The sequence below is a fragment of the Nothobranchius furzeri genome, chromosome 4 (genome assembly GCF_043380555.1).
Source record: "Nothobranchius furzeri strain GRZ-AD chromosome 4, NfurGRZ-RIMD1, whole genome shotgun sequence".
Classification (NCBI taxonomy): domain Eukaryota; kingdom Metazoa; phylum Chordata; class Actinopteri; order Cyprinodontiformes; family Nothobranchiidae; genus Nothobranchius; species Nothobranchius furzeri.
Genome location: NC_091744.1, coordinates 77,929,210 through 77,950,872, shown reverse-complemented (window position 1 = coordinate 77,950,872; position 21,663 = coordinate 77,929,210). Strand labels below are relative to the sequence as shown.

The 21,663-nt window shown below is 44.9% G+C and overlaps 1 protein-coding gene across 3 annotated transcripts in view; it reads right to left on the bottom strand.

Annotated features, from left to right (window-relative positions):
• Positions 1-5,272: 5,272 nt before the first annotated feature.
• The window catches only part of si:ch211-106e7.2 (serine-rich adhesin for platelets), a 32,505-nt gene continuing 16,114 nt past the window's right edge, over positions 5,273-21,663 (bottom strand). For all 3 annotated transcript variants that reach the window (XM_070550450.1, XM_015964925.3, XM_015964926.3), the window contains exons 2-4: positions 8,552-12,798; positions 5,878-5,937; positions 5,273-5,797 (exon numbers count right to left, since the gene is read on the bottom strand). In XM_070550450.1, the coding sequence (XP_070406551.1) occupies positions 5,676-5,797; positions 5,878-5,937; positions 8,552-12,755 (4,386 nt within the window). In that variant the 5' untranslated portion in view covers positions 12,756-12,798 and the 3' untranslated portion in view covers positions 5,273-5,675. The remainder of the gene's footprint in view (positions 5,798-5,877; positions 5,938-8,551; positions 12,799-21,663) is intronic.

Sequence of the window (21,663 nt, the reverse complement as noted above, 5' to 3'; positions counted from 1 at the left end):
TCGCCCCTGATGACGACGTGTCCGAAGTCGTCGCCTCCTCCTCTGATGACGTCGCCTCCTCCTCTGATGACGTCCCGTCTGATGACGTCGCCTCCTCCTCTGATGACGTCCCGTCTGATGACGTCGCCTCCTCCTCTGATGACGTCCCGTCTGATGATGTCGCCTCCCCGTCTGATGACGTCGCCTCCTCCTCTGATGACGTCCCGTCTGATGATGTCGCCTCCCCGTCTGATGACGTCGCCGCCTCCTCTGATGACGTCCCGTCTGATGATGTCGCCTCCCCGTCTGATGACGTCCTGTCTGATGACGTCACCTCCTCCTCTGATGACGTCCCGTCTGATGACGTCGCCGCCTCCTCTGATGACGTCGCCGCCTCCTCTGATGACGTCCCCGAAGTCGGCTCGTCTGACGACGTCGCCGCCTCCTCTGATGACTTCCCCGAAGTCGGCTCGTCTGACGACGTCGCCGCCTCCTCTGATGACGTCACCGAAGTCGGCTCGTCTGACGACGTCGCCGCTGCCTCGTCCTCTGAAGTCGGCTCGTCTGACGACATCGCCGCTGCCTCGTCCTCTGAAGTTGGCTCGTCCGATGACATCGCCGCTGCCTCGTCCGGGGATGCTCTTTGCACTCAAGAGGCCGACGCTCCATCCAGCCCGGCGTCTCCACGGTCTCCGGTTCCGATGGTGGTTTTGAGGGCAACGCCGGCCCAGCCTGCAGTGACTTTGTCGCCGGCCCAGCCTGCAGTGACTTTGTCGCCGGCCCAGCCTGCAGTGACTTTGTCGCCGGCCCAGCCTGCAGTGACTTTGTCGCCGGTCCAGCCTGCAGTGACTTTGTCGCCGGCCCAACCTGCAGAGCTCCTCTTCTGCCGCAGGCGCCGGCCTCGAAGGGCCCATCACCTCCTCATCTGCCGCAGGCGCCGGCCTCGAAGGGCTCGTCGCCTCCTCATCTGCCGCAGGCGCCGGCCTCGAAGGGCCCGTCGCCTCCTCATCTGCCGCAGGCGCCGGCCTCCAAGGGCCCGTCGCCTCCTCATCTGCCGCAGGCGCCGGCCTCCAAGGGCCCGTCGCCTCCTCATCTGCCGCAGGCGCCGGCCTCCAAGGGCCCGTCGTCTCCTCGTCTGCCGCAGGCGCCGGCCTTCCAGTGCTCGTCGTCTCCTCCTCTGCCTCAGACACCGGCCCCCAGAGCTCGTCGTCTCCTCCTCTGCCTCAGACGCCGGCCTCCAAGAGCCTGTTGTCGCCTCCTCCTCTGCCCCTCTGCTGGTCCCTCTGTTCCTCTGGGCCCTTCCTCCTGGTTCCCCTCCTCCCACCCTGCTCCTCGTTCCTGTGGGTGTCTGGGATCCGCCCCTTGAGGGGGGGGTACTGTCACAACTGTCACACCCGGTCATGTCTCCCCGTTTAGTTCAGCCTTGTGTCTCGTTGATTACTCCCACCTGCCTCTCGTTTCCCAATCACCTTAGCTCCCAACCCTCCTGTATTTAAACCCTGTCTGTTCTTTGTACTGTGTCGGATCATTGTTTCATTGTCCAGCGTGCTTCAGTATTAAAACCCTTTGAATGTGCTCACCTGTCTGCCTGTTTTCCTGCTCCGCGTTGGATCCTCATCTCAGCTCCGTTCCTCTCAGCAGCGCGCGGACACCGCGGTGAGTTTTATTGTACAGACCCTGGTTTGGACTCCCTTTTTTGAAGGACTCGTTTTCTATTTTAAGGTGGAATGGAGAATATTACGTAACCCTACTTGGTCCAGAGTTAACACTCTCTTCCTTTTAGGATCCCGTTCCTCAGTTGTTCTGAGTACTAGGGCAAAGGGTTACTGGAGGCCAACACAACTATTATTTGGGTCCTATCATGATTAATTTGTACCTCTGTCAGCATGTGTGGGCAGTGTTGACTAGAAAATGATTCCCGTTAGGTGATCAGTCTAACGTGGATTTATCAATTAATCTACTTGAGCCACCCTTTGAAATGGTTCCTTCCCACGCTGGCCAGACTTTTTCACACACGCAGAACAGAGCCTGTTTGAACCATCTAATCATATAGAGCTCCGGGAGTTGACGTCACTTCTCCCAGCATGCAACAGTTCAAATCGAAATGGCGCCATTTTGGCATGCAGAAGCCCGCAGCTGGACTGTTTGTTATTGTCAGAAAACTCAATCAAACGGGAAATATGGTAGATTCCTGTTGTGCCCCAGGATGTAGAACAGACGCGGACGACATAAGGAATGAGCCATCTACAGGATTCCCCAAGATCCGGAGCGCCGCAAACGTTGGATCATTGTAATAAAATGCACTAGAGACCGGGCTAAAATGAAACTGTGGGATCGTGAGAGTAAAGGTTTTCACTTATGCAGCGACTACTTCATATCAGGTACTTAAACCAACGTTTCCTCAACTGTGTATGGTATTTATTTTAAATGCTTTTATTACGATTCTTAGTGGGCTTCCTAAACTTATTTTGGCGAGGCTTTTTCTGTCTTATTACTCATAGCAACACGTAAACGTCACGTAAAACGTTGCCTCGTGAGTTCTGCGTGCTGCCATTTACGTGTTTTATGATCACAGCAATTAACCGGCTAAGCTGCATTTAATTTTTAAGCAATGGTTGATCAATTGTCAGATCACACATAAAAAGCATTTTGGATTGCTATTATCTGTCTCACCGAGATGGATCTCAGACAGATCCTGAGACGCTCCTGCCTGACATATTTATTTTATTCACGGAAAAAAAATCAGACTAGTGATTTCTCCCGGCGTTCAGTTTATACACTCAAACAGCACAGCACTCTATTTGAACTACTTACATGTAAATCTGTTATTTGTCCATCCATCCATCCATTTTCATCCGCTCATCTGGAGTCGGGTTACGGGGGCAGTAGCGTCGAGAGGCCCAGACTTCCCTCTCCCCAGCCACTTGGGTCAGCTCCTCCGGGGAAATCCCAAGGGGTTCCCCGGCCAGGTCCGGTAAGAAGTCCGCTCCGACAGCTTCTGGCGTTTTTAAAAAGTATCCCAGGGGCACGGTAAGGGTCGGAGATGTTTAGTTTATTTAATTTCTGACTATATAAAACGATTTCTTCGGTTTTAAAGTGTGAAGTAAACTCCGACGAAGTAAAATCCAAGCCGATCCCGTTCATGTTCATGTTTACGATCCGTGTTTGTTTACCTTTTTTTCCTGTGAGACATATGACATATTTGCAAATATATTGTGCAGCATACAATGTTCAGATGTGACCTTTTGAGACGCCCATGTGAGTGCAAAGCGTGGTCTGACTCAACCTGACAACAGTCAAATTAGGCCCCCACAGACAGGGAGACTCCCTGTGACAGCTGGAACATCTAATCACATGAGCCGCACCTGGAGGAAGCGAAGCATTAGAGCGAAACAAACAACACTCACACACTCAACACCCAATCAGAGATAAGAACATGAGCCCATCACGTGCTCCTTGACCTATCACAGGAAGACGCACCCTAGAGGGAAAGAGCCAGACTCCTACTTAAACACTCTCTTATCTTTAGACCAGTCAGACCATTCCGAGCACATGGCGTGAGCACTTAATGTATGTTGCACCGTGTTGGTCTCCACTCTCTTTTGATTGTACATTAAAGCTGTTTCAATCCTTAGTTTTTGACTCGGTCGTTTTCCTTCCACATCAACCAACTCGGGGAGGTCGGTATCCATCATTTAGGACCTCAACACCTGCCAATATGGCATCTACTAACTGAGAGTCACGTGGGGTTCGGAGCTCTATATGCTCATTACACTTAGGATGTCCCGCTACCATAGGGGGAGGAGAGGCTAAGCTCTCATACCTAAGGTATCTTTTCTCATCTGTCTCTACCTGATACAAGTCCTGAAGCTCAGGTACGAGTAAAAAGGTGGCTTACCTTTGTTGCAAGATCTGGCCGAGGCTCCTACTCTCTGTTGGAAAAGAGACTTTAAAAAACTGAGGATTTTCTTTATTTCAAAACTTTATTACAAAAGTATAAAAGTGCAAACCCTGGGGTTAAAAATTCTATATCCCCTTTTTCCGGAACTGCGCTGCTCTGGGCGGCTGCATGTTGGAGTAGTTCTGTTGACTAAATGTAAGTTTTGCCTTTTCTTGGGCATTTTTTCTTCTAGTTTCTCAAGAAAAACTGTATTTTTTGGACACTTTACTTTTCTGTTTCTGGTGCTGTGAAGCTTGGAGGATTTTTACTGCTATTTTTTTTTTTTTTTTTCACTTTTTGAGCATTTGTTATGATGCATAACCATGGCAACAAGCTGGTTTATAATGGGGAGCAGCTGATTAACATTGGAAAGGCTGAAATAATACCTCAACTGAAGCCACAAATCCCAAATGAGCTAAAATGCAAGAAGCGTGGGTGCAGAGCGGGAGCAAAACATCTCTTCCATCGATCACAATGGGCAATGTGAGCTCACTGGCCAACAAGATGGAGGAACTCCAAGCCCTTTCAAGGACTCGGCCAGTTTCGGAACCGCTGGAGGAGATAATGCAAAGAAGGATTCTCCAGAGAAGCAAGAAAAATATGGACAACCCTGAGCATTCTCTTCACAAGACTGTCCGACAACAGAAGAGTGTCTTCAGGCAGAGGCTTCTTCAGTTTCGCTGCAACACTGACCACTACTGGAGATCCTTCCTGCCAACAGCCATTGTAATATACAATAACTCTTTGACATTATTATTATTATTCTGAGCTACTACAGCAATCAATTTCCCTCTGGGATCAATAAAGTATTTTTGAATTGAATTGAGGGTGCTGCTCTATTTTTTCTATCTAAATCTCTCCCTGAAAGTAGATGCTTCCTCCCCTTCTTTTTCTTGTCTCGTGTCTTCCCCCTTTTCAGTCTCTTCTTATATACCCTTCTTATCTGCATAGCGAAGCAGTTTGCATCGCGAAGCAATTTGCATGGTGAAGCAATTTCGAAGGATTTTGCATATATCAGCAAATCACAAATAGCAAAAAAAAAAAAAAAAAATGTGATCATTATGCTTAGCAAGAAGTTTCCAGTTCATTCAAAGTTTACTTCCACACAGAAGCTTTCATATCCTTATTGTCTACTTCCTGTGTTATCCTGCCTCGCTGCCACTCGCATCAGCAGCCCTCCGCTCAGATCTTCCTCCAGCGTGACATCTCTATGCTGCAGGGGGGCTTCCTGCAGCATGCGGGGGCTTCCAACATCTTTATCTCCTTTGTCATTTTGCAGCATCTTGAAATTAAATTCAACTCATTGCAGTTTAACTTCAATGTCTGTGCTTTCTAGTAATAACCTCACAACCATTTAATATTCAACAAATTGCATTTATTTACAAGTTAACAACTGTATCCAACACTGACCTTTTAAAAAAGGAAGTTTTTACATACATTCAGAAAACAAATGAGTTTTCCCACAAAATAACACTGGAGTGAGGTAAAGAAACATAGACCACTTATTGGTATAAAAAGTAAAAAAAATATGCAAATATACCAAAATAATTTGTCAATATAAAGTATAATAAATACACAGCATATTAACTCTGCAGCCTTGGAAATGCTACAAGTATTGATTATGGAATACTGTGGAAGTTCCCTTCACAAATGTAAACAATAAAAAAAAATACTGACTTAAGTTTTAGTTTGTCTACAGTACAGTGCTCCCTTCAACCACCAACAAGACCACGTAGGTCTCGTGAATTCTGGCAGATTATTCATTAGAGGATGAGCGAGTCTTCTCTTTGTGCTTCTTCTGATACTCATGAAAGAGACCGCCATTCTTGGGAGGACGCAGAGGCCTGTACAGTTTCGCAGGACTTGAATACCAAATTCCTATCAATAATTAACGTTACAATAAGTCATCAGATACTTATTTTAAAGTTAAAAATTCCAAAAGATCAGGTTTTAGATACCTTTGGGGTGTTTGGTAGGGCCGGGACTCTGGTCTTTTTCTTCTTCTAGTTTGGTTTCATCTGAAACAAAAGATTAAAAAAGTAATGAGCTAGAATTTAACTACCAGAAACGATTATTGTGGTAAACTTGAAGAGGTTCATAGAATTCACCTGACATTACGAACAGCTACTGTTAGAGAAAATAAAGGTTATTATGCTATAGAAGTCTAACATGGAAACTTTGAGCCTGCAGGTAAGCAGCACTTTCTTAGTACACAGGTAAACAGGAAACAGGACTTTCTTGTTTTAACAGATACCATGACAGTTACACAACACACATGGTTTTTTCCATTACCCCATGTGGAGTTGGTTATCTATTTGAGTGCAGGCAACGCCCTGACAACTGCTTATGCCAGGGGTCGGCAACCTTTTCCCATCAAAGAGCCATTATTACCTGTTTCCCACAGTAAAGAAAACAGAGAGCTGCTTTAACCAATCACAGCAGGTAACAGCAGCCAATACCGGTCGCTCGTGCACGTCAGACTTATCTTTCAACAGAAGATGATCAATAAAACGATTTGTATAAAATGGATCCAGAAGTTGTAGCACGTCTTTGCTTACAATATTTTGATATTTTTCACCCTGTTAGTGGTTTTACTGAGCAGGTGCCACTTTTGTCGCACATGTTTCTTTTAAAAACATGTTTTAACTGTTCAGAATACAAATCCAGGCTCTATCAGGTTTGATTGTTGTATTTAAACTTTGTCGGTGGGGAAGGTCAGAAAAGGATCCGATCAGTTTTTCCCTCATTTACAGTGACGGCGATAACGGCGCAGTGCCCTGGCTCTGGTGTTAATCAAGTTAAATTTTGTCTCTTTGAAACAATTTTCACATAGAAAACAGAACAGTTAAAAGCAGGGCTTGTGTTGACTGGACAGTTCCCGTATTTGACCGTTTATTTTGCTGGAGGAAGAATAGAAAGAATTACCCCAATGCATGCAGACAAGCTGACATTTTATTCGTTACGCACATCTCAGATGTAGCTAAATCACTCAAGAAAAGATTCTCATCTGAACATCTGAGCTGGACATTGCTCAGCGCAGCTCACTGTCAGCGCGTACGTAAGGTGCACAGCGAGCTGAAGATGTGGAGAGGGACTTGGAGCGCGTCACAGAACCAGAGCGCATGTGGGAAGATTCCTCCCACTGAAGAGAGTGTTGTCCAAACCCTGTCTCTCAGAGAGACTTGTCACTTAGAAAATGTTCCCTGATTATGAAACTTTGGCTGAATAGCGCTTGTTCCTGTCTCCAATGTGGCGACACATCCAGGAGCCTGTCTGAGGAGAATCCCAGAATCTCACATCCTCTTCAGCTCAGAAAGCACCTATAGAGATATCTGATTACACACAAGCATGACCCATTAACCCGGTCTCACAGTAAGACCAGGTTGGACCTGTTCAGGTTTCCGCAGACAATCTTTACATTTAGAATTGTCATACAGACATAAAATGAATGCAGTAAAATATAAAGCATTTTATTTAAATATCCATTCATTATTTTACAAGCACAGAAAGCCGCATCAGATGGATGGAAGAGCCGCAAGCGGCTCCAGAGCCGCGGGTTGCCGACCCCTGGCTTATGCAAATGAACCTCTCTGTCAACAAAAAGGACTGCAAGAGGAAGTGAGAATTCAGTGCTGGTGTGAAAATTCCATCGTACTCCTCTGCAGAGTAAAGGTTGGTTTATGCTTGACGCGTGCGTCCGCGAGGTCCGCACGGCGAAATTGCGCCATTTTAACATCCACGCCCCTCCACCGCGCCTTCGCACAGCCCAAAATTTCCGCAACGCGCACCTAGGAAAATTTCTAACCACGCGGACGGTCGGACGCAGAAAAACATGGCGGACCGGCAAGAACTAGTATGGCAGAGGTTCGTAAATACAGACATTTGTGTGATTCAGCTCTCAAAGATCACCGTGATCAACATGTTGTTAATAATTCTTGGAGAGAAATAGCTCGCACTGTCGGAAAAGACGAGGACGCTGTTAAAAATGCTGGAATGCCATGTTGTAAACCGTAATTTTTACTTCTACTATGGTGTAGTGTTGGATGCATGCTGAAGAACTCAATGCTGCCCCGTTCAGTTTGGGAGAATATTGGCTCACCGAAGAGACAAGCCGCATGAACCATTAACGCTGGGAGTAGTGAAGCGCGTTCCATCCGCGAGCCGCATCACCAAGCGGAAAGTGAATGCGTCAAGCATGAACCAAGCTTTAAACTAACTTTGGCTCGTTTCTTGATTCGATCCTGAGGTTGTGGGGATATTTGAAGCCCCAACAGCTACTCTACAGTCTCCAGTTTTAGCCCTCCCACTGTCCTAATGGGTGTGACCCCGTGAGGAAAGTTGACCATTGAGCAGGATTGATGGTTTGCCCCTTCAGGACCACGTGGCAGGGGGGAGGTGGTGCTCACTCCTCACCCCTGCCACATGGACTCAAGGGATAAACCATCAACACTGCTCAATGGTCAACTTTCTTCACGGGGTCACACCCATTAGGACAGTGGGAGGGTTAAACAGCAGTAAAGTGAAGACGTCTTTGAAATATAAAATGTACAAAATTATGTTTATTTTACTTCTCAAGTGTGCCAAACTCAGGGAAATCCATCACCAGGTTCATTTTAGAATGTCAGTATTTACCTGATTCAGGACCAGGGGCCTCCATCACCCTGTTGGACCCACTTTTGAAGTCGAAGGTGTTTGGTAGGACGCTGAACTTCAAGACGATGTTTTCCTTGAGTGGCGTGGTGGGAACATCTCTATCTTGCTTCTTGTCCAGATCCTTATTTGCAGGCTGGCACAACGTAACACCGTATCGCTCCCTCTTCCTCTTCTTCAGACTGAGTGAGCCCTTATGTTTCTTGACCGATACAGAGCGCTGCTTCTCTTTTGAATCCTCTGTAGATCCAGACACATGTAGACGTTTTTGTCTTTTCAATTTGTTTTTGCGTCCATTTTTAACGGAACCATTCAGAGTTGGCATACTATTCCACCATTCTTGATATAAACCCTGTTTAACCGTGTTGTTTCCTGTGAGACCAGATTCTGTGGGTTTCCTCGTCGATGTGTCCAGTTTAAAAGACAGAATCTCTGGTGGTTCAAGATTTGAAGAACCACCTGTTGAAGTTGGACTCATTTGGTTATTAAACAGAACACCATTCTTTCTTTTTCTTGAGCCAAACAGTGCCAACTTCACAGTTTTGGTTTCGGAGGCTTTAAGGACGTCCAACAGGAGCGGACTAGTTGGAAGTTTGGGTTTCTTTGGTGTACTTAGGCCTGGGAAAAACTGGTCAAGTCTGCTCTGTCTCTTCTGTCCTACTTCATTTGTTTTTCCTTTTTTATGAAGGCTGAAAGATGTTGGACTGGTAATCTGAGTTGGTCCTTTGTTTTCTAAACATGACTCTGCCTCCTCAGAGGCTTGTTCACAGTTCTCTACATGGTCTAACATCTGTAGATCATCTTCAGTTTCACTGATGGGAAGTTCCTTCTGTTCACTCTGTGTGGCAATACTGACTGGTTTCTTTGGTGTACTTAGGTCTGGGGAAAACGGGTCAAGACTGCTCTGTTTTTTCTGTCTTTCTTCATTTGTTTTTTCTCTGACATGAAGGCTTGATGATGTTGGATTGGTAATCTGAGTTTGTCCTTCGTTTTCTAAACATGACTCTGCCTCCTCTGCTTGTTCACAGTTTTCTTCATGTTCTGACATCTGTAGAGTATCTTCAGTTTCACTGCTGTGAAGTTCCATGGGTTCATTCTGTGTGGAACTACTGGCTGAAGAAGCAGACTGAGTGGCTTCTGTGGATTTGACCTCTCCTTTTAAAGTCTCATCTTCTGATTGGGTTATGGCAATTGCAGGGTTTACATTCTCACTAACACTTTCAGGTTCTGTAGGGATAAAATCTGTATTCTCTACATCACTCGAGCTGACAATGTTCAACCAACTGTTGTCAGTCATCTCTGATGCTTGATCAGAATTTGAGTAGAGGTCGTCATCCACGTTAGTCAGGTCAATGATTTTATCGATTTTAAAGCAGTGCTCTGGGGAACTTAGTGTTATAGGTTCATTGTCTGTGTTTTCTGAAGAGTTCTCTAGATCAGGTTTGACAACACTTTCATTGCAACTCTGTTTTTCTTTGCACGTGCATCTAAGAGATGATGAAGCAACTGGTGAATGCATTTCTATGAACTTTGCAAAGCAGCAAATGACTTGAATTTGCTCCAGTTTGTTCTTAATGTTTGATTCTGCTGCACCATCTAAGTCGTTGGATATCTTTGGTTGCAATGAACCCCTCACTTTCATCACATCCTCAAAATCAAGGTTTTGATGAACCGGATTTTGAACTTTTTCATAGATCGCTCTGGCTTCTTCTGGAGGCAAAACATCCAACTTAAATGAGTAATTTGAGTCACAGGAAGTATCTTCTGATGAGGGGGATGCAACAGGAGAGGCTTCTTCATCGTCATCAGTTAGATCAACTGATGCAGACACTAGGTGCGATGAAACTTTGTTCTGCACCTCATGTGCAACTAGTTCGGAAATATCGTCAGCTGTATTCATCTGGCTGCAAGTCTCATGCACATAATGATGCTGCATCAAAGTCCAAGGGAAGCCAAATTCTTTGTCAATGTCATCCAACTGATCGTTGACATTCAACCACAACGATTTATACAGCTGCTCTGAATACACTTCATCATCTTTAAGCACGTGGTATTGTTTGAGGTTTTCCTTATAAGCAGGATGAATTTGTGATAGTATGACACGCTGTTTTGGGATATGTTTGCATACGAGCTCAACACGAGAAGCATACTTTGATCCTACAAAATCCATGTATTTTTTGTCTAATGTTTTAATGTCTAAGTTCCAAAATGTGTTTAGTATTTGGTCTATGACTGAATGCTTTGCATCTTCTCTTGGCTTGACTTGAGCTTTTTCCGTTTCTAACAATAAATTATCTAGAGAATCCATTGTCCAGGTTACAGTTGGGATGGAAGAAAGTTCTAAGACAGGTGGTGATGGAGGTGTAGGTACTTCATTTTGTTCCTCAGGACGGGTTTGACTCGGTAGTATATCTGAACATTTCAGTGTAGGTGGTCCAAGACCGTCCTGCTCAGAACCTTGAGAGAAGCTAGGTCTTTCAGAGACTGAGATTGATACAACAGCACCATCCCCTGCCGCTGTGTTGTTGACTGTCACTGGATTTGGATCTTCTTGGTCCACATTAGACTTCTCTACAAATGCAACCTCTTTTTCCACTTCAGGTGTAATGCGCTCATTGTCTGTGATATTTTTAGAATCACAAGTTGGAGTATAAGAGGAGGCACGTCTATCCTCCTGTGACAATGGTGGCACAACAGCAACAGCCCTGGTAGCAGAGTGAGCTGGCACTGGCGGAGCAGAGTCTTCTGCAGGTTGGACATTTGGAGAATATCCAAGTATTTTTATTAGATTTGGACATCGTTTCATGAATGCATCAACTTTATTTATCCTCACTGAGCTTTTCTCTGATGGACCCTCATTTTGGAATCCTGCTGGACAACGTTTCGAGACCATATCATTGCCAGGGACTGAAACATCGACTGGCTTCTCTCTCTCTTTCACCCCTGCTGCTGTGTTCATGGTGAAACCCACCGGTAAAGTGTTTTGCTGAAGAGGATTTACAGTAAGCGTTCCTCTTGGCATTGCACCTTGAGGTAAAGTTTGCACAGAATGGAGTGATAGAGGTTGGGTAACACTCAAGTTACAACTTCGAGAGCCAGCCGAGGTCACAGGTTGCATAGTTTGATTGGATTGTCTGGATGTATTACTGAAACAATGGCTTTCATAAGAAGGTAGAAGCTGCTGTTGTGCCTTATAATCTATGGGATGTTTGATGAATTTTCTCGAAGAAGGGTTCTGAGTATACTGAGTGTTTACATTTGTATTTCTGGAGTTGGTGGGACCTTCAAGGGTGTAATAGGATGAGTTTGGTTGAGTTCTTGCTTGTTGAGAATTCTCACTTGTGTTGGGAAAGTTCTGAACCAGTGTAATCGATGAGGATTGCAGTGCAGAGTTGTAATGAGCCACTTGATATGTTTGGACATTTTGAGAGGCTGCAGACGTCAATGAGCCTGGCTTGACCATCTGTTGGTAGGGAAGTGAAGGAGCTGATGTTGCACATGGGGTAACATATCCGTTTGATGGTTGATGGTAACTATGGGAAGACTGGTTTTGCTGGAGATGAGATGCATCCTGAATCCTTGATGTGGACACCTCATTCACTGCAGCTGTTTGATTCCAGTGGTGGAATGCTGATGTTGCATATGGGGTAACATACCTGGTTGAGGGTTGATGCAATATGTGTGAAGACTGGTTTTGTTGAAGATTAGATGAATTATTAATCCTTGATGTGGGCGCCTCATTCCCTGCAGCTGTTTGATTCCAGTGGTGGAACGTAGTGTTTGGGCAGGAATAACTCGCTAAACTCTGATTAGCATAGTTTGAATGAGAATATTGCAGAGTGAGAATCTGAGGTCCACAGGTTGGCGATGGAAAATAGTTAGAAGTGTTTGTCGGATTACCAGAAGGAATTCTGTTACAACCCTTCAAATTATTATTCAAAAAATTAGCTGACATATGAAGGCCTTCAGTACACTGCCAATTCGGCATTTGTCCGTTAGCAGAAACTACATTGTGAATGGAAATATTTGCGCTCTGTGGTTGCTGAATCCCCGAGTTTGCACTCATGTACTGATGCATGGTATTTGCAGACCAAGAACTTGATGCATTATGGGAGGAACGAGAAGCTGGTGGTGGGAGATATCCAGTATACTCAAGTTGCCCGTTTATCCGTTCAAAAGAATGCATCTGTGTCCCACGTTAATCCTTGTGAGAGGTCGATGAGATGTCCCTAAAGGAGGAGAATAAACACAAGTTAAAACATGTTGGTAATTTAAAGGCATACAATGCAATTTTTTCACATTTCCAAGTAATTTTCTTAAGCCAGTATGTGCTAAAATGGCCCTTTACAGGGTTAATGAAAAATCAATCAGACCCCACTGCCCCATGTGGCCAGAATACAGAACTTCCAACTACAGAGTTGACAGGCCGCAACATGTTAGGTCGCACTTTAGTTTGAAGCCCTTTTTAGAAAACACACCATACTAATAAATCAGCGTAAGACTGCCACCACTGTCTTATGAACACGCTATGGCGGCATGGCGCAGTGGGAATTTTGCAGCATTCATGCAGCCATGCTTGGTAGTAATACTGCTGCAACATATTAGGCTTTTGCGCAACAGGAGGTGTCATGATCACGTGGGGAGTTACTGCCGAGCTCTACCCAGCAACTACCGTATTTTTTTTTTTATAGGGCGCACCGTGTTATAGGGCGCAGCTTCAGTTACGGGTGTCTTTCTGGTATTTAACACATACAAAAGGCGCACCGGGTTATAGGGCGCGGGCACGGTAAAACGTACTGGTAAAACAGCTGTGCGGGCTCGGGACTCGGAACATATCAGTGCAAACCAGACATTGTGAAAATTATAAACAGCCAAAAGCATGTTTCACTTTACTGGTCTAGTCCTGGTTCAGACCTGGTTTAGAGCGCACGTGCACTTCCTCATTGCGTGCGCTGACGGCTCGTGCTCTTCTTATGCGCTGATGCGCTGTGTTGAAGTTCAGAATGTGCTTACCGGCAGTTGGTGGATTTAACCATGTAAACTTTCCACATGAACAAAATCATCTGTGTGTTATTAATAGGCCTAAGAAAATAGTGTGTTTTGAATTGTGTTTTATTAAAAAAGGCAGCGGGAGCAAATATGAGTTTGGTTGTGCTTTATTTGAGTGCTATTAATTAATCATCAAATCCATCAAAGTCTTCATCTTCTGTATCTGATAAGAACAACTGGGCTAGAGTACAGTCAAACACGCCAGGTTCTCTCTCGTCACAGTCAGAGTCTGTCTCGTTGCCGTCCGTCTCCTCGTGAATGATGCCGGCTTTTGCAAAAGCCCGAACAACAGTACAAGTAGACACATTAGCCCAAGCATTTACAATCCATTCACAAATTGTGGCGTAACTCCACCAGGCCACCTGGCCACCTGGCTTTGTGCCCGCGGAAACACAGCTGCGTCTTCTTTACTTGTCGGAGTTCGTTTTCCAACTTCCTCCACTTGTGAACCATGGACTCATTAATGCTGAATTCTCTCGCCGCTGCTCTATTACAGTGTTTCTCCGCGTAGCTGATCGCTTGCAGTTTAAACTGTGCTTCATAGGCGTGTCTCTTAGCAGGTGCCATTCTCAGGGTTGTCAGAACAATGTTCAGCATACCTGCCCTTTTGAGCTATTCGGGGTCCGTCTTCGCTCACGTCAGCACTTTCACGCCACGCCCCTTGCCATTCTCGCCATGCCCCTCGTCTTCTACTACATTCACGTCTCACAACAACACAATAGGCGCACCGCGGCGTACATTTGAGAAAATTTAAGACTTTTAGGTGCGCCTTATGGTCGTGAAAATACGGTATATTGAAAATTAAAGTAAACACGGGCCATAAGTTTCACTTTTGTAAACAGAACCAGCTGAGATGATAAACTGGAGTGATGTAGAGCTGCAGGAGCTTCTGCAGGAGCTTCTCTCCGTTAGAGCTGGGGGTCAGATCACCAGAGACTGCACGGGGGCTGTGGAGGCCTGACACCTTTAAAGACCCACAGTCATGATCACGCACTGGTGAAATTCATCTACGCATTTGACCCATCCCTATGGAGGGCAGCGGTAAGCTGCAGCTGCGCTCGGGAACCATTTGGTCTCACCCCCCAATCTTAACCCCTTAAAGCTGAGTGTCAAGCACGGAGGTATTGGGTCCCATTTTTTAAGTCTTTGGTAGGACCCGACTGGGATTTGAACCCCGATCTCCCAGTCCTAAGGTGGCCACTGAGCTGGTTGGTTAAAGAGCTGGGGCCTCATTTATCAAGCTTGCTTACGCACAAACCGGGTATCTGCAGGTGTAAGGGCGCCAAATTTAAAACTTTTTAAGAGCTTTTTTAAGGCCACTTTGACCAAATTTAAGCTATAATTTCCAGCTGTTGCCTGGAACATGTGCTAACCACGTAGCGAATGTGGGATTAGCCATCCAGTTACCATTAAACTTCCACTTCCCCATGGCGCAATCTCCCGCTAGCTAAACCAGCTAATGTGCTCATCTAAAAATAGTCCCCTTTCACAACCAACTGAATGTGTACGGTTCCGCTTACGCCAACATCATACACAAAAAAAGCTGAACACTAATCAGAAATTTACGAAAATTTTATAGAAATCAAAGAATCTTGTTTATTGGGTCTTTGGTAATTTAAGGCCTTTGGAAACTGTATTTAAGGATTATTTGTCATTTTTACGGATTTTTAGGGCCTTAAATTTGGAAAAGCAAATTTAAGACTTTGACCTTTTAAGGACCCGTGGATACCCTGACAAAACGGGGTTGGAAAACTACGTAAGCAACTTTCCACACAAACTTTGGGATTTATGAAAGAAAACTTAGCAGAAAAATGTGCGCAAATTTAAGTTGACTAAGGACCTCGCTTACACACATTTTGGACATGGAGAGCACCTGCAGTTCTGCTGCTGAGAAGGATAAAATCCTGCAGCATTATCACTTGTACTGCTTCGTTTTCACACAGAACAAGACCCCCACACCCACACATGCGCGCTCACACTCACACACACATGCGCACGCGTGCGCACACACACAGCCTGAAGCGCAGAATACGAAATGCACAAAATCAGCAGGGGGACAGATTGAGACAGAATGTCATCCGTCTGTGACAGTGTGTCCTGTCACTGTGACCCAATTAATCATGCGCCCTGGCTACTTGGACGAGGGAGAGCTCTGTTTGGCTGACTGGTTAGCACGCGTGACTTTCACCTGGGAGTGTGGGGATCGAATCCTTATCAGATCTTTATTTTTTATTTTTTATATCTGCCACAGATCTCTCTGAAGAACTCAGCATTGACAGCTTCAGCAACGCTGTGCCACTCTGGATTTTCTCTTGTTTGTTTTGCAACAGCACTTCCTTTCATTTCTCCACCTCACCCACAAGTACCTCAATTTCTGCTTGTGAAATAGCACTTCCTCGATCTGCGGTCGTGATCAAAATTCTGCAACAAGCCGGCTTATGTAAATGCATGAGATCCACAAGGCACTTTGCATTGACTATTTATGGCAGTAAGTGGGCATGGTGAGGGTGGGATGTGACTAAAAAGCAGCTGAGAACCTTTCTAGAAAGTTTCTGATTTATGAAGCGGAGATTGCGTGCAGCTGTGCATACTCCATGTTTGATAGATCACAAACCTACTTGGCATGAGTAAATTTTTTTTTTTTGCTGAGCTCATGTACGGTTTTAGTAAGGATTCTACGCAATGTTTGATAAATGAGACCCCAGCTTGTTATAAAACTTTATGAGCACATCTTCGATCGCAATTAAAAGCAAGTTATGTCCAGGACAAACGGAGGTCCGCAGCAGGCAGCACAGAGACTACCCCCTTTATACCTCCATTGTGTAATCTTTTGTAAAAAAAAATAAATAAAAATAAGGACAGAATTGCGCCACATCACCGCCATGGTCTGACCACTTTTAAACGACCAAACTCTCCCTGATGCCAGCTCAGCTTTGCGGCTAATTGTCAGCATTGTTTTCTAAAAGAGGCTTTAGTAATTTTGGAACTGACATGCCAGCACTGGAGTGTGCTTCTAGCACATTTTTGCTTTAGATAGGTTTGATTTGGTGATGAAACATTCCTGTAGGATCGAAGGAAGGCTGAGGAAACATTTCAGCATTTAGATTAAGATGTTAAAAAGACAAATGCACAGCAAGAAGTTAAGTTTCACTTTTGCTTTTACAACAGGGAATTACTAACAGAATCTAGGAGGCGCTAAAAGCAAGCTATTGCTGTATTGTTTCCCTTTAAGCACAGCCACAAAACTTTATTTTTAGGGACAGAGAGTCAAGTCTGGCTGACCAAAAATAAAATAAAACATGTGTTCAGAATAAGTTAAAGCTCCAATATGTAGGAATGAAATAAAAATTACATCCTGTAGTCGAATCTGGTTACTGCAATCACTATCTCATTCCTGTGAAGAACTTTTTACAAGACATACCGTGCTGGTAAAAATCTGCGTAATTTTACAGCAAGGGTGTGTCTTATAAACACGCCATATCAGCATGGCGTTGCACAATTTTTGTGACATTCGTTCCGCCTCGCTTGGTAGCAATATTGCGGTAATTGTCTGTGTCATGAATGGGTATTGCACCTTGGCGCAACAGAGGGAGGTCCCATGGTGAAAATGAAAGTAAACACGGGCCGTAAGTTTTGCTTTATGAAATCAGCCGAGACGGGCAAACTGGAGCACTACAGCACTCCAGGAGCTTCTGTCCGTTAGAGCTGACGCTCAGATCAGCAGAGACTGCACGGGAACTGTGGGGGACAGACACCTTAAAAAGCGGCTTATTAAAAAACTTTGATCACGGCTTCAAACGCAATAAGAAGTGAAGGAAAAGATTAAATGTTTGATTTATGCATGCTTATATTGCTAAGGTTTCAGCTCATGCATGAGGAGTCACATGCTATGTGAAGGCCAGGTACAGATTAAAAGCTGTTGAAAGTAAACAGGCCAGATCTTTGGTCATCGCAGCCTTAGCAGAAGGAGATAGGACTGGAAGCAGATGAGGCAAAGTGACTCCCATCTTATCTAGAAGAGTTAGTCAAAACAAAGAGGACTGTCAGTTACCAAAGCAACAGGTGATGTCCTTCAATAAGGTTTAAGTAGGTGCCAGGAGGAGACTTTTGCAGCAGGATAAGAGAATAAAAGCTGTGCATTTTGAAAGAACAAATCTGATTTGTCACAGGGACTGGGAGGGGACAGAATCTCCCCTAAATGCATTTGGTGGATAAAATACAAGGTGACTGGTGGCTTACTTTGTGTCTGATCAGAGATTCTAACGAACCGGGAAGGTGGAAAAACATTGAGTCACAGAAGATCAGAGACAACATAATTTTTACTCTAATAACAATCCCTGGAAAAAATTGTAAACAAAGACGAGGGGTTTAAAGTGTGAATGATAGCAAACCGGAAGCCAGGGCAGGGAGGCCGGAACCGGACTGATGTGGTCCCGTTTCCTGGTCCCAGTCAGGAACCTGGCTGTGCTGTTCTGCACAACCTGTAGGTGACGCAGTGATGACTGACACAACCCTGCATAAAGAGAGTGGCAGTAATCAAGCCTAGAAATAACAAAAGTATGGAGTACCCGCTCCAGGTGGGCTCTTGACAGCATAGGCTTGATTTTTGCAAGGCGTCTCAGGTGAAAGAAACTGGACCAGATCACAGAATTGATGTGAGCATCAAATTTAAGTCCAGCATCAATTTTCACCCCCAAACTGGTGACAACTGGTTTTGAGTAGGGAGAAAGAGGCCCAAGATCAACATAACGACCCACATTCCTGCTGTTGGGGTGAAAAACAATGAGCTCTGTCTTTCCCTCATTCAGATGCAGAACGTTGGCCATTAGCCAAGACGTTACCTCATTAAGACAGGACACAAAGGACTGGATAGAGGGACCTTTCTCCTGACACAATGGAGAGTGTATCTGGCAATCCTCAGCATAGAGATGGAATGATAGGCCATGTTTACGAAAGATTGACCCCAGAGGAAGCAGATAAATTTCAAACAAAAGAGGACCAAGGATCGATCCCTGCAGGACCCCCCAGCGGAGCCCCCTCCCAAGAAGAAAAAACATCACCCAGTTTAACACAGAATGTCCTGTTGTGGAGATATGATCTAAACCAATCCAGAGCAGACACTTTGATCCCAACCCATCGTTCCAAGCGATCGAGTAGAATTGCATGGTCAACTGTGTCAAAGGCTGCCGTCAGATCTAACAACAGAAGCACCACAGATGTTCCCTGATCTAGTGATAAATAGATATCATTTAAGACCCTCAGTAGAGCTGACTCTGTGCTATGGCCAGACCTGAACCCTGATTGGAAAACCTCAAACAGATCAGTCAGCTAAATGTGAGACCAGCTGCTGATAAATGACTTTCTCAAGGAGTTTTGATGTAAAAGGCAGGGTAGAGATAGGCCTGTAATTTTCTATCACAGAGACATCAGCACCAGGTTTCTTCAGGGTCGGCCGAATAACAGCTGCTTTCAAAGCAGCTGGGACCACACCTGTACTGAGGCTCCCATTGATAATCTGACCAAGTGATGGGCCAAGACACGGAAAGGCAGCCTTCCAGAGACGAGGCGGCAGAACGTCAAGTGGAGAGCCAGATGGCTTCTGCCTTGCAACAATCTTACTCAGCTCAGAATAAGAAACAGTATTGAGGGAGCTCAGGGTGGGTGGTGATGGAGGAACTGGAACAGGGTCAATAGAGTTACCAGAAATAGCTGCTCTAATGCTCGATACTTTATGAACAAAGAATTTGTGAAAATCTTCAGAGTTTTCAGCAGCTGTAGGAGACATGAAGCTGGGCTCCTGATACACCAGAACAGAGTTCAGTGTTTTGTAGAGAATCTTGGAGTTTGTTTCAATGATGTCTGCAAAATAGGCAGTTCTGTCAGCGCTCACAGCATCCTGATAAGCAACCAGAGATGCTCTGAACAACTCACGCAAAACCTGTAGGCCATCCTTTTTCCACTTTCTCTCAGAGGATCTACACGCCCACCTACAAGCCCCTGTGACATCAGAGAGCCAAGGCTCCCTCCTAGGCCTAGACTTGCAAAGCTTGAGAGGGGCAACCACGTCCAGGACCTGATTACAAAGTAAATCAAAGTGTTGTGAATAATGATCAATGTTAGATGGATCTGGGTTAAAGGTCTCTAACCTTACAGACATACAGTCCACAAACTTTGAAATAGTTTCTGCATCCAGGGCTCTGAACCTAGTAGCTGGAGCTTCACACACAGGGACAGGATATGGCAGCGCAACATCACAAAGTATTGGAGAGTGGTCAGGGAACACAGGATGCAAAGTCACAAGGTTCATGACAGGGAGACCAAAGGAGAGAACCAGGTCCAGGGTGTGACCCCTGGCATGAGTTAGGGACGATACCCATTGAGTTAAATTGAATGAATCTAGCAAATTCAAAAACCTTTAGCAAGCACATTATCAGGACAGCAGATATGGATGTTAAAATCACCAAAAAATAGGACATAGTCATATTTTAGGATGCAGTCTGCCACAAGAACATAGAAATCATTAAGGAAGTTAGAGTCAGTCTTTGGAGGGCGATAAATCAGCACAACGAGCAGGCGGGGGGAGATGCACAGTGTTGGGTAATTTTTATTTGTCCTGTATTACCTCAAAGAAATGTCAAAGTACGCAGACAATTTAGATTGATAATTTGGTACAACAACCCTTGCAAACACATACTTTGCAAAGTGTGAGATACTTTGCAAAGGGTCAGAAGAATCAATCCACACCAGTCGAAAGCCAGTTTCCTCTCACACCGAGCCGAAACTCTGGAGCGAATTTATTTGCAAGAACACACACAGCCATAAATAAATTCACCAAAAAAACCCTTGGCCTCAGGAGTCCACAGAATACAAAAGGGATTCTTCAGATAATAGATCAACGAGTCTCTTGGTCTGGCAGGACGGCGTTCCTGCATAAGAGACTCCCGGTTTGGCCGGTTTGGCCTCCATATAATAGAACAAAAGTACTTGAAGCAAACATTCACATGTAAATAAGGGTGAGGTAAGGCACCTCAAGCACAAAGGAGTTCCAGCAAACATTTAAATGTAAATAAGGCTTGAGGTAACTCTGTTTGACAATCAGTTATTACCTATCACACAGTTCAAATAGAGCTCCGGGAGTTGACGTCACTTCTCCCGGCATGCAACAGTTCAAATCGAAACGGCGCCATCTTGGCAGGTAGAAGCCGGCAGCTGGACTATTTGTTATTGTCAGAAAACTCAATCGGACAGGAAATATGGTAGATTCCTGGTGTGCCCCAGGATGCAGAACAGACACGGACGACATAAGGAATGAGCTATCTACAGGATTCCTCAAGATCCGGAGCGCCGCAAACGTTGGATCATTGTAATAAAATGCATTAGTGACCGGGCTAAAATGAAACTGTGGGATCCCGAGAGTAAAGGTTTTCGCTTATGCAGCGACCACTTCATATCAGGTACTTAAACCAACATTTCCTCAATTGTGTATGGTATTTATTTTAAATGCTTTTATTACAATTCTTAGTGGGCTTCCTAAACTTATTTTGGCGTGGCTTTTTCTGTCTTATTACTCATAGCAGCAAGTAAACGTCACGTAAAACGTTGCCTCGTGAGATCTGCGTGCTGCCGTTTACGTGTTTTATAATCACAGCAATTAATCGGCTAAGCTGTATTTAATTTTTAAGCAATGGTTGATCAATTGTCAGATCACACATAAAAAGCACTTTGTATTGCTATTATCTGTGTCACCGAGACAGATCTCAGACAGATCCTGAGACGCTCCTGTCTGACATATTTATTTTATTCACGGAAAAAAAATCAAACTAGTGATTTCTCTTGGCATTCAGTTTATACATTCAAACAGCACAGCACTCTATTTAAACTACTTACGTGTAAATCTGTTATTTGTCCATCCATTTTCATCCGCGTATCCAGAGTCGGGTTGCGGGGGCAGTAGCGTCGAGAGGCTCAGACTTCCCTCTCCCCAGCCACCTGAGCCAGCTCCTCCGGGGGAATCCCAAGGGGTTCCCCGGCTAGGTCCGGTAAGA